The sequence below is a fragment of the Stigmatopora argus genome, chromosome 3 (assembly GCF_051989625.1).
Source record: "Stigmatopora argus isolate UIUO_Sarg chromosome 3, RoL_Sarg_1.0, whole genome shotgun sequence".
Classification (NCBI taxonomy): domain Eukaryota; kingdom Metazoa; phylum Chordata; class Actinopteri; order Syngnathiformes; family Syngnathidae; genus Stigmatopora; species Stigmatopora argus.
The window spans coordinates 9,449,149-9,460,390 of NC_135389.1; the positions used below are offsets into that span (position 1 = coordinate 9,449,149).

Here is an 11,242-nt window from a genome sequence, read left to right on the forward strand (position 1 = left end):
TTCCTCTTTTGCTCATGTGAACGTATTTTATTTTTTTGCATTCATTTCTTAGCATTGTTCAGGAAAACAGATCTCTCTTAATCGAAAACGGGTTGGACCGTTGGAGTGACTGCTATAATCATATTTTGCATGTATTTAATGGCAGATATTTCTTTGATTTTATTATTCTTATAATCTATTTAAACATTTTTTTAGCAGATGACTTCACGCCCCCCTTGAATTCTCTTTACGCCTCCCTAGGGGGGCACGCCCCCCAGTTTGGGAACCACTGCCCTAAGGCAAGGAAGGGGGCTCCTTGTCATCTCATCAAGGAACCTACCAAGGTTGTTCGCATCTAAAGAGTCGGGCTCACTCTAGAATTCATGTGCCTTTACAAATCACTTTATTCTTTAGGCATGAAAGGATTTCTTTTACCTCCTGAATTGAGGCTATGCATGTTCTCCCTGAGCCTGTGTGGGTTTTCTCTGGGTACTCCGGTTTCCTCCCACATCCCAAAAACATGCATGGTAGCCTGGTTGAATACTAAATTGTCCCGAAGTATGGTTGTCTCACTGTGCCCTGCGATTGGCTGGCAACCAATTCATGGTGTGCCCCACCTTCTTCCCAGGGTTGGCTGGAATTTGCTCCAGCAACCCTTGAGAGGATGAGTGGTATGGATAATGAATGTATAATCTTCCCCTTTAAATCTTATGTTAATCTATAACCATAAAACAATAATCACCTGAAGTCAATCATGATCATAAAAAGAATGAGATAAAATGAAGAAATTACCCAATGTTAGTCCCAACCAAGTCCTTGTTAGCAGGGGCCAACGCATTCGCATAAAAAAAAAGGAAACCCCATGAGGAAAAAACAAAAAATCACTATCTTTAAAAGATGTGGTTATTCCCAATACACTAGTTAAAAAAACACACTAATCTGCGGAAAACTAGGATTGGTGATAATTGTACCTGTTGTAGCAACTGTGCCCCACCAGACAACTTTTTTTTAAATATACAAACACATTGTTTAACAACGTCCTCAATTTCAGGTGTCAGTAGAAACAATGGAAATTATAGTACCCAAAATCATCTCACCTGCATGGATGAACGCATTCAAAATTGATATGTCTAGTATAAAATGAAGCTGTTGTTAATGACATTACACGGACCACAACGCCATCTAGTGGATAAAAGTAAAATCACAGCTGTCAATTTAATGTCACATTGACCCACTTGCTGTGCCGTAATAATCATACTAAGCTGCTGACAAAATTTTCCAATGGAAAGAAATTCTGCTCACGATTATGACAGTATGTAGTGCCATATTTTTTCACACCACATGAGAGAAAGTGAAAAGTAAAGCATGTACAAATGCTGATTGTCGCCCTAAAGTAGGTTACACTTAATATCTAACAACACAAACACAGCCCTAGCCCCTCCCACTATTTATTGTGGTCATTGGAATTAGTATTTTAGCTAAATATTTATAGTTTCAAGATTTAACATTCATTCATTTCTTTTCTGAACCGCTTTATCCTCACTGGGGTCGCGGGGGGTGCTGGTGCCCATCCCAGCTGACTTCGGGCCAGAGGCGGGGGGACACCCTGTATCGGTGGACAGCCGATAGCTGGGCACAAGGCGACGGACAACCATTCACGCTCACACTCATACCTAGGGGGAATTTAGAGTGTCCAATCAGCCTACCATGCATGTCTTTAGAATGTGGGAAGAAACAAGTGTACCCAGAGGAAACCCACGCAGACCCAGGGAGAGCATGCAAACTCCACACAGGTGGACCGACCTGGATTTGAACACAGGTCCCCAGAGCTGTGAGGCCAACTTGCTACCCACTCTAACCGCCGGGCTGCCCAAGATCTAACATTTAAAACTAAAATTTAGGCTTTAGATTTACATTAATGATTTAAATTAAATATGTAGTTCTGAATTTAAACATTTAAGTCCAAAACATATTATTTAGAAATACATATAAATGGGGGGCGAGCCGGTGGTGCGAGTGGTTAGCGTGTCGGCCTCACAGCTCTGGGGTCCTGAGTTCAAATCTAGGTCACATGTACTTGCGTGGAGCTTGCATGTTCTCCCCAGGACTGAGTGGGTTTCCTATGAGTACTCCGGTTTCCTCCCACATTACAAAAACATGCATGGTAGGCTGATTGGACACTAAATTGCCCCCTAGTAGGAGTGTGAGTGTGCATGGTTGTCCGTCTCCTAGTGCCCTGCGATCGGCTGGCCACCCGATTCAGGGTGTCCCCCGCCTCTGGCCCGGAGTCAGCTGGGTTAGGCTCCTGCACCCCCCGTGACCCTAATGAAGATAAAGCGGTTCAGAAAATGAGATGAGACATATAAATGGAAAATACTGTGGCAAAGGGGGGGACTCAAATTTTCACACCATATTTTAAACACGGTGTGGCGCTATATGTGACAAAACGTTGCCCTCCTTTTCTTTATATGCATCTGCACAAACGATCCAATGAAAGTTGCAACCAAAAAATAAGAAAGTCAAGCAAACAAAGTCATCTAAAATGCGAACATCAACACTAAAAATGTTTGCTCTGACTTTGGCTCTCGATGCCAAACTTTCTCACTTACTACCTACAAGATTTATGGCAATAGTACTCACTCTTGAATGATGTCCATGAAACTGGAGATTGCGGACAGAAGGTAGTAGTTAAACATGACAAGCAAATGTTTTTGTTGTGTTTTGTTTGTTCCCTTTATGCATAAATGTATTAGGTTAGATGATATCTAAACTGCTAAACAGAGCATTTTGACTGCAATAACATCCATGTGCGCTGGAAATCGACTTGACCAATGAGGGCGCATTCTCCATAAAACCAGCTCACACGTGATCAACTGGGTGCGGAATATAAAAACGACCTCCTCTTTTTCAAGACTCAAGTTTGAAAAAAGACTTTTGAACACAAAATTCCAATTTTATACTCAAAATAATGACAGTACATCTAAAAACAAATGATTATAACCATGAGTGTATTCTAGAGAAAAAGCATGTTATTTTGCGTCATTTAAATCATGCAAAAACGGTCTAAATATGTAACCTAAAGTGCAAACACATATGTAAATGAATGGCTTTTGGTTTTTGAAATGTAAATTAATCACTCGCCTGTGATAAAATAACACATTTGCCATAACTGCATCAAGTCACTTCTGCACCTAGGATGACCTAATCTAGACTAATTTCTCATCTTGTACTTGCACTGTAACCCCACAGGCTGCTAACCATTTTAGTCACTTTTTGTACCTGACTAATTTGATGTTGACTACTTACTATGTTGACAAAGGCGTTCAATTCAATTCAATGAGTCTTCACCTTCACTCATAATAAATGTGACTTCTGAACAACACAAAGTAAATTTGAAAATAGATTTCACCTTCAATTGTCTTTTTTCTTATATTTCAATCCCCAGGTTTGATAAATTACCCTGCCATTCTCATTGCTGTTAGTATGAAATAAAATGAACGTCTCTGCCAGCTAAAGTTCATGTTTATATGTAGAATTCTGTAATGAAGTTGAATGTCATTAAAAAAGACATATTTTGCTGCAGATTCCTTTATTTATTAGTGAGATTCCCCGGAATGTTGCCAATAACAATGAAGAAGGAGAAGAAAAATTAAAGGCAGGAAGTAAAGGATCCTACCGAAGTTTTATATGGTATCATTTATGATATGGGGAATCCATTTCTTCAAAAAGCATTGTGAGATTATAGCAGTAATCACCACATATGCACTTCTTTGATGCAAACGTAGGTGAGCAATTCCGTGCAATCAGCATCTGCCCAAGTGCCAGCTAGAAGAAATACATAGTTAAATGTAACGGTAATTTATCCGCGGCTAATTTGACTAAAAAATGGTTACTTACTACTGTCAACCATCTCAATACAGTTCCCATTGCCATCTGGCTGACCACTACCGAATGCTTCGAAATCTTCAAGCGTTCCATCAGACCAAATGAAGTTATCATCGTCCTTAAGTTTTTTCAAAGAAGACAAATTGGATATTAGTGAATATTTTTATACTCCTGTTGGGTGCTGTGTCATAAAACATGTTCATTTCCCATTTTTGGAGATTGCCTTTTTGATTTTTTCTGTGCTCTTAGTGTGTATGGAAATTGACGCTTTGGGGGAACCCAGCCTGAGTGGGAGGGGGAAGAAATTGCGTTGATTATCAACAACATGGCCGGTAATGAATGAATTAACAAAATGTTCCTTTTTTTTAAATGTGCAATATCTTCTCTGTGCACCAAATATTTCATATATCGTTTTATGTAGTTTAATATAACGAAAAATGAATTGGAAATTTGTTATAAAAAATATTTATTGAAAGCATACTTGGTTGTGTTATGGACCTACGCCACTGTTATTTGGTTCTAGAGGTAGTTGGAAACCCAAATTATTTCCAAGGTTGTTTTAATGGCGAAAAGTTGAAGAATGAACAAATTGAAAGATTGTATCTTAAAGATAAATGAAATATCTACTTCTTACATAGAAATGTTTTACCATGCAATATGTGATGTATGTGCATGTGCACAGTTGTGTTTTTTTCTCTTACAGTAATTGCATCATGGAGTCCAATCCAAGAAGTATCAAGCTCAACAACAGAAGTACCAAGTTGAATCAATTCACGAACGAAAACATTTTCCACTTCACTGTGGATGGACACCAGATTCCCACCAAGAATGTTGCAGACATCCTGTTGGTGAATAAAAAAATAAATACAAATCAAATTTGATAAGGTTCCCTGGTGTATTGCAAGACTTCCAAACCTCTGCATCAGCAAAACACCTCTTCTCTATTTGGTAGATGTAACAGTTGCAGTCCAGGCGAGTCCAGCCTTTAGGACAGTTATTGTCTGCAACACAATCGTTTTCATAGGGACAAAAGCACACATACTGATATCAAATCTGATGCTTTTAAAAGGTTATTAAAATTGCTCTACACACCTTTTTTATCAGTCGGACGCCGAGCAAACTGTGAAGTAGAAAGGAAAATATTCTTTCTTTCAAATAGTAATCTCATTGATCTCATTGGTGCTTGTAAGACATAGAAGTTCATTTATTGTATAAGTAAGCAGTAAATATCTAACTATCATCCCATCTGGATCGACATATTGATTCATTAAGCCTGATCACGTCGAAATTGATCAAAGTGCAATTCATCTTTAAGCTAGGCTTTTTTTGTTAAATATAATGATGGCCCATGAAATGTCTGACATCTCGGGGGTGCTGGAGCCTATTCCAGGTGACTCCGGGCAAGAGGCGGGGGACACCCTGAATCGGTGGCCAGCCAATCGCAGGGCACAAGGAGACAAACAACCAATCACGCTCACACTCATACCTAGGGGCAATTTAGAGTGTCCATGCATGTTTTTGGAATGTGGGAGGAAATCAGAGCATCCGGAGGAAACCCACGCAGGGCCGGGGAGAACATGCAACCTCCACACAGATGGACATGACCTAGATTTGAACCCAGGACCCCAGAGCCATGAGGCCAACGCACTAACCACTCGCACCACCGGGCCATCATGTCTGACATTTCAAATCGAAATTGTAACAAACATGCAATAGCTTAATTTTTTTTTGTCTTCGTAGTATTGTATCATATCAAATCTAACGAAAGCCTTTGAATCAGATTGAAATGTAGCGAGTCGTAGCAAATTCACTAATACCGGTAAATATCTATTCCATGCCCAAGCAATATATACTGTGCTGTCGTGAAATTGGGAATTTCCCCTTTTTCATGTGTTGGGATTTGAACTTACAGTTTGGGTTAGGAGTCCACTGACCACGCAAAGCAGCAACAACGAAGGAAGAGAAAATGCCATCTGTAGAATTACAGAAAAAATAAATTTCATTTTAGGAGTACATTTAAACAGAATTTGAAAAGAAGGCTGTAGATTTACCTTCGCATCCGTAGTCTTACCGTATTTGCCCATGTGTCGATGACAGCCAATCCTTATATACAATGTAAAGCTGTGGAATGTTGCTGATCAACAATGCCATTAAAAAATTTAATGCAATGCCAATAAATAGTTTGGGCCTTGGCTAAAAGACGCCGCTATGTTTTTCCCCAATTCGTCCTTCTGCTTCACTGCCCGCTTGCCTTATTTTTTTCTGAAAACAGCGTTTTCGGGAAATACTGGTTTGAAGTGTTATTGATTGTCGAATTGTGGCTCTGTCAAAAAAAAAATCTAAATTGTGAAACTTGGCATGGACCTTCTGAACGGCCAGATTCAAAACCCTCCCAATTGTTGTTGAAATCCAGCAGACAGTTTAGTTGCAATCGGAGCGTATTGTTTTTTTATTTTATCGATTTTCTTTGCTGTTAAGAGACCCATGATATTGAAACTCCGGATTAACCCCCTTGACAGCAGATTGCGAACGTGTGTCGAATTCAGTTCAGCCGTTTAAGAGTCCATAGGGATCGAACAGATACACACACACTTATACTTTGATTAGGTTGTCAAGCAATCTTTTCTTTGACAGTTACGTGCGTTGACATAAATGCCTCGGTTTGCGATATGTGATTCGTTGGCATTGGTAACCATTCACAAATTGTTTGATTATTTTCCCATTGCACTTGTTCACAAAGAAATGAACCTTGTCCCATCTTTGCTGGTAAAAAGACTGAGAAATTATGAGAAGCCCCTTTAAGCCTCCTTACCTATAATATCCATGACACATGGCACCCATTTTATTTGCAATTAGCTTGTTCACTAGTAAGATGATGCAAATTCTACTCAGGAAAGTCAGAATCCAGCAGGGATTGAACCCACAATCTTTAAATTGTGAGATGTTAAAATTGCCCTATATAAATAACAATAGTAATAGTAGCCTATTGGCTAATGTTTGTTGCACCCACCCTGATAATTTGAAAGCATTACATATCTAACACCATTACACAAATTAGTCAACGTCAATAGTCAACAGGTCAACTTCAATGACAAAATATAGCTTCATATTTTTATTTATTAATCCAGGTATTTTTCTTTATATGTATTTATTTTTTGAATTATATATTTTTTTCATTTTGGCACTCCTGTCTTTCTTTGTTCCCACTTAATTTTAATTGGCATTGTGTAACACAGGCTGCCACTGTCCTTTCTAAAATATGTGCGTCCAAAAACTTGACACCCAACAATTAAAGATGGTTCCGATTCTGGAAACGCCTGTTAATAAACAAAATAAATTTACATTCCAACATAATTATATGATTTGAAAGTTTGGGTGTGCTACTGAGCCTAGAGTTATGTGTTTGAATGCAGGGCGGAGTGAGCAGTGATGGATCCACGTGGAAGGAAGTTGGCGCACAAGGGTATGGGGACAAAACGAGAAAAAAATGCAAAGTAACAACTAAGGCAAAACCAAACTTAAGGGGGGGAAAGGGCAGCACAGGACACGATGAGTCATACCCGTACACTAGACATACACAGAAAATAAACAGACATTCGGACAAGGGGCAGGCGCTGATGAATGGTTCAAATAGACAGAGGTTGACAAGAGAATCAGGAAAAGGTGGGTGACACGAGAGGCAGGGATTGGCTGAGACAGAGGGTAGATCACAACAGGTGAAACTCATGGGACAAAAAAAAAATCAAAAGCCTTTATTGTCATCATACACAGCTGCGTATAACTAAATGGGTGGTGCTACTCCACAAAGTGCGTTGTCCCAGTAATAAAAACATAAATAAGTAATATAAAATATAAAAAGTCACATCCTGGAAAGGTAAATTCTAAAATATTGCAGTCTAAGATATTGCACATTGTTATTGCACACCCCGAAGTTATTGCACAGAAGGGATTGTGTGTCGTGCTAACGCAAGTTCAGAGTCCTGATGGCTGAGGGAAAAAACTGTCTCTAAGTCTATTTGTCCGTGCTTTGTGAGACCTTTAGCGTCTGCCAGAGGGCAGCGGATGGAACAGGTTGTGACCAGGGTGGTATGGGTCACAACAATGTTCCCGGCTCTGCTGAGGTAGCGAGGGCTGGTAATGTCATCCAGTGAGGGCAGAGAGCAGCCGATGATCTTCTGGGCGGTGTTGATCACTCGCAGCATAGCTTTTCTGTCTGCTGCCGTGCTTCCAGCGTACCACACTGTAATGCAGTATGCCAGGATGCTCTCCACAGTGGCTCTATAGAAGGTTACCAGTGTCCAAGTTGATCCTCCTGAGTAACCTCAGGAAATGGAGTCGTTTCTGGGCCTTCTTCACCACCGCCGTGGTGTTGGTAGACCAGGAGAGCTTGTCCATGACGTGGACCCCCAGGAATTTGAAGGACTGGACCCAGTCTACGCATACTCCATTTAAGAGGAGGGGGCCAGATCTGTGCTGCGATTGCGAAAGTCCAGGATTATTTCTTTAGTTGTCGTGGTGTTTAGTGTGAGATTGTTCACCAAACACCATGAAGACAGTTTGTTGACTTCATCTCTGTAGGCAGACTCATCCCACCCTGAGATGATTCGGACCACAGTGGTGTCATCGGCAAATTTGATGATGGAGTTAGAGTGGTGGGTTGGTGTACAGTCGTATGTGTACAGGGAGTATAGAAGAGGACTCAGTACCCAGCCTTGAGGGGAGCCAGTGCTCAGTGTAATAGAGGAAGAGAGGTGCGGACCAAGTCTAACAGTTTGTGGACGGTTGGTTAAGAAGTTTTAATCCAGCAGCAAATGGAAGCGGATAGTCCAAGGTGGGAGAGTCACACAGAGGGAAAAAGCCAATAATAATAATAAAAAACCCAAATAACACGCCAAAAGAACCCAAACCTAATCTATTGGGAGAAGAAAGACTTATTAAATAATTCCAAATTGTCTGTTAGCTTGTTTTCATTGCTTTCCCCCTTGTTGCACTGCTTCCAGATGTGTGCTTTCATATTGAAGCATTCAACCAATCACATTTCAGCCATTATTTGTTGCCAGTGTCAGAAATCGGCCTCAAGGCCTTCACAATCAGTTCTGCAGGCTCTGCTGCTGCATTAAACAAGTGTCAATAAGACTGTTGCTTTAACCAATCAGAATTCGATTTGGTGACACCAAGGCCTTCTCGCGGGCGTAGGGATATGTCATTGCCTTCTCGCAGTCGTAGGGAAACGTCATCGCTTTCACCAACTCTGATTGGCTAGTGATAGAGTAGGCGGACCAAAGCCAAAGTGAGCCAGCCAGAGATCGCAAACTCCACCCACAATGGCCGACGAGGGAAAACAAATGGATTTGGTTAGAGATTTGCTCACAAAGCCATTTTCCAGACGCACTTTTCCAGAAAAAAATGGACATCATTAAGAAAGGGCGGTCAACTCCGAAGCTAGCAAGCCTGTTATAGGGTATGCCCGCCACTTTCAGTTCACTAACTACGAGCGCTACTCCTGGCTCACGGGCTCCGAGGAACACTGCAAATTGTATTGCTGGGAGTGCTTGTTATTTGCCACCGATCGACATGGTGTTTGGAGCAACAGTGGATTTGCTAATTTGACTTGTTTAACTAAAGCAGCAACGGGGAGGGGAGCCAGTGCTCAGTGTAATGGAGGAAGAGAGGTGCGGACCAAGTCTAACAGTTTGTGGACGGTTGGTTAAGAAGTTTTAATCCAGCAGCAAATGGAAGAGAATAGTCCAAGGTGGGAGAGTCACACAGAGTGAAAAAGCCAATAATAATAATAAAAAACCCAAATAACACGCCAAAAGAACCCAAACCTAATCTACTAGGAGAAGAAAGAGCTTAGACATTACATCAAAATACAGGATAGCTTTGTCTCTTCATAATTGATGAAATCTGTTTGAATGAGAAGCCAAAAGTCTTAAGCAATCAAGAAAAATAATAGTTTAAAATAATAATTTAATGAAAACAATACTCTGTTTCTCATCTTCATTGGAAATATGTTTATCTAACGCACCCACAAAATTCTCGCTTTTCCCGTCTTTCCTGTCTTGCTCTTGTACTTTTTTCTCAAGACAAGGTGAGGCAAATTCTTTTGTGTAGTGCAAAAAGAAAAACAACAAGGTAATTAAGAGTGCTTTAAATATTACTTACATCAGTGGTGTGCCGTCAGGGCCTTCAAGGCCTTCTCTGCTGGTCTAAGAAATATCTGAATCATATATTATATTTGTTCCATCAAGACTTATTAAATAATTCCAAATTGTCTGTTAGCTTGCTTTCATTGCTTTCCCCCTTGTTGCACTGCTTCCAGATGTGTGCTTTCATATTGAAGCATTCAACCAATCACATTTCAGCCATTATTTGTTGCCAGGGTCAAAAATCTGCCTCAAGGCCTTCACAATCAGTTCTGCAGGCTCTGCTGCATTAAACAAGCGTCAATAAGACTGTTGCTTTAACCAATCAGAATTCAATTTGGTGACACCAAGGCCTTCTCGCAGGCGTAGGAATACGTCTTTGCCTTCTCGCAGTCGTAGGGAAACGTCATCGCTTTTTACCAACTATGATTGGCTCGTGATAGAGTAGGCGGACCAAAGCCAAAGTGAGCCAGCCAGGGATCACAAACTCCACCTACAATGGCCGACGAGGGAAAACAAATGGATTTGGTTGCAGATTTGCTCACAAAGCCATTTTCCAGACGCACATTAGTGGATTTGACAGTGACCACCGTGTCCACTGCTTCTGTTGAAATGACATTTTCTGCCCGAAACAGAATCAAAACTTATGCCAGAAATACAACAGGACAGACTCGACTGTCAGCATTAGCTTTGATGGCGATAGAAAAGAACTTCTTGACGCACGTGTAATCTGTACCACAGAGTAATTGAAATCTTCTTGAGAAAAGAAAGGAGGATGCATTTTGTGTATAAATAAAAATAATTTTTGATGAGTAAAATATGACTATTTTCCTAAATAGTATTTCAATTTTTTAGGTCATTATTGATTCTTTTTTATATGTGTCACAGCTGTAGCTGCATTAAAGGTTTTATAGCCATAAAATACTTATTGAGGGTTGGATTGATTCACACAGCACTACTGAAGGCCCAAGTGTGAAATGCTAGCTAAAGAGTAGCTTTACGGTGTAAAGGTCATTGGCCCACATAAATTACTCTCAACTTTCACCACTTCACGGCTTTAACATTCGCGGCTACAGTACTTTGCGTTTTTCATGTTTAGTATCCAAATCCAAATTGTTCATAAAAGTGTCAAAATTCACACTGAAACTTGCAAGTGAAAGACAGCAGGTGAAAAATTGTGGAAGTCAGTACCCGGCAACTGATGAGGACCTCGTCAAAACAATGCCATCAGG

General features: G+C 40.5%; 2 protein-coding genes across 2 annotated transcripts in view; both read right to left on the minus strand.

Annotated features, from left to right (window-relative positions):
• Window positions 1–2,817, minus strand: part of LOC144071737 (voltage-dependent calcium channel subunit alpha-2/delta-4-like) — a 63,603-nt gene extending 60,786 nt beyond the window's left edge. The window contains exon 1 of the mRNA XM_077597105.1: window positions 2,620–2,817. Within this exon, the coding sequence (XP_077453231.1) occupies window positions 2,620–2,675 (56 nt within the window). The 5' untranslated portion in view covers window positions 2,676–2,817. The remainder of the gene's footprint in view (window positions 1–2,619) is intronic.
• Window positions 2,818–3,868: 1,051 nt separating this feature from the next.
• LOC144071951 (ladderlectin-like) lies at window positions 3,869–10,278 on the minus strand. Its single transcript, XM_077597480.1, has 6 exons — window positions 10,030–10,278; window positions 5,775–5,837; window positions 4,957–4,984; window positions 4,780–4,865; window positions 4,566–4,706; window positions 3,869–3,982 (listed from the first exon to the last, which is right to left on the minus strand). The coding sequence occupies exons 2-6, from the start codon at window positions 5,835–5,837 to the stop codon at window positions 3,869–3,871; spliced, it is 432 nt and encodes a 143-aa protein (XP_077453606.1). The 5' UTR covers window positions 10,030–10,278.
• Between the last annotated feature and the right edge of the window lie 964 nt (window positions 10,279–11,242).

Excerpts from the sequence above, each read along its gene's own strand:
- LOC144071951 (XM_077597480.1), bottom strand. The coding sequence starts at position 5,837 with ATGGCATTTTCTCTTCCTTCGTTGTTGCTGCTTTGCGTGGTCAGTGGA. Across the intron at positions 4,985-5,774 it reads GTGGACTCCTAACCCAAACT|TTTGCTCGGCGTCCGACTGA; the intron begins GTAAGTTCAAAT and ends TCTACTTCACAG. Across the intron at positions 4,707-4,779 it reads GGTGTTTTGCTGATGCAGAG|GATGTCTGCAACATTCTTGG; the intron begins GTTTGGAAGTCT and ends ATTCACCAACAG.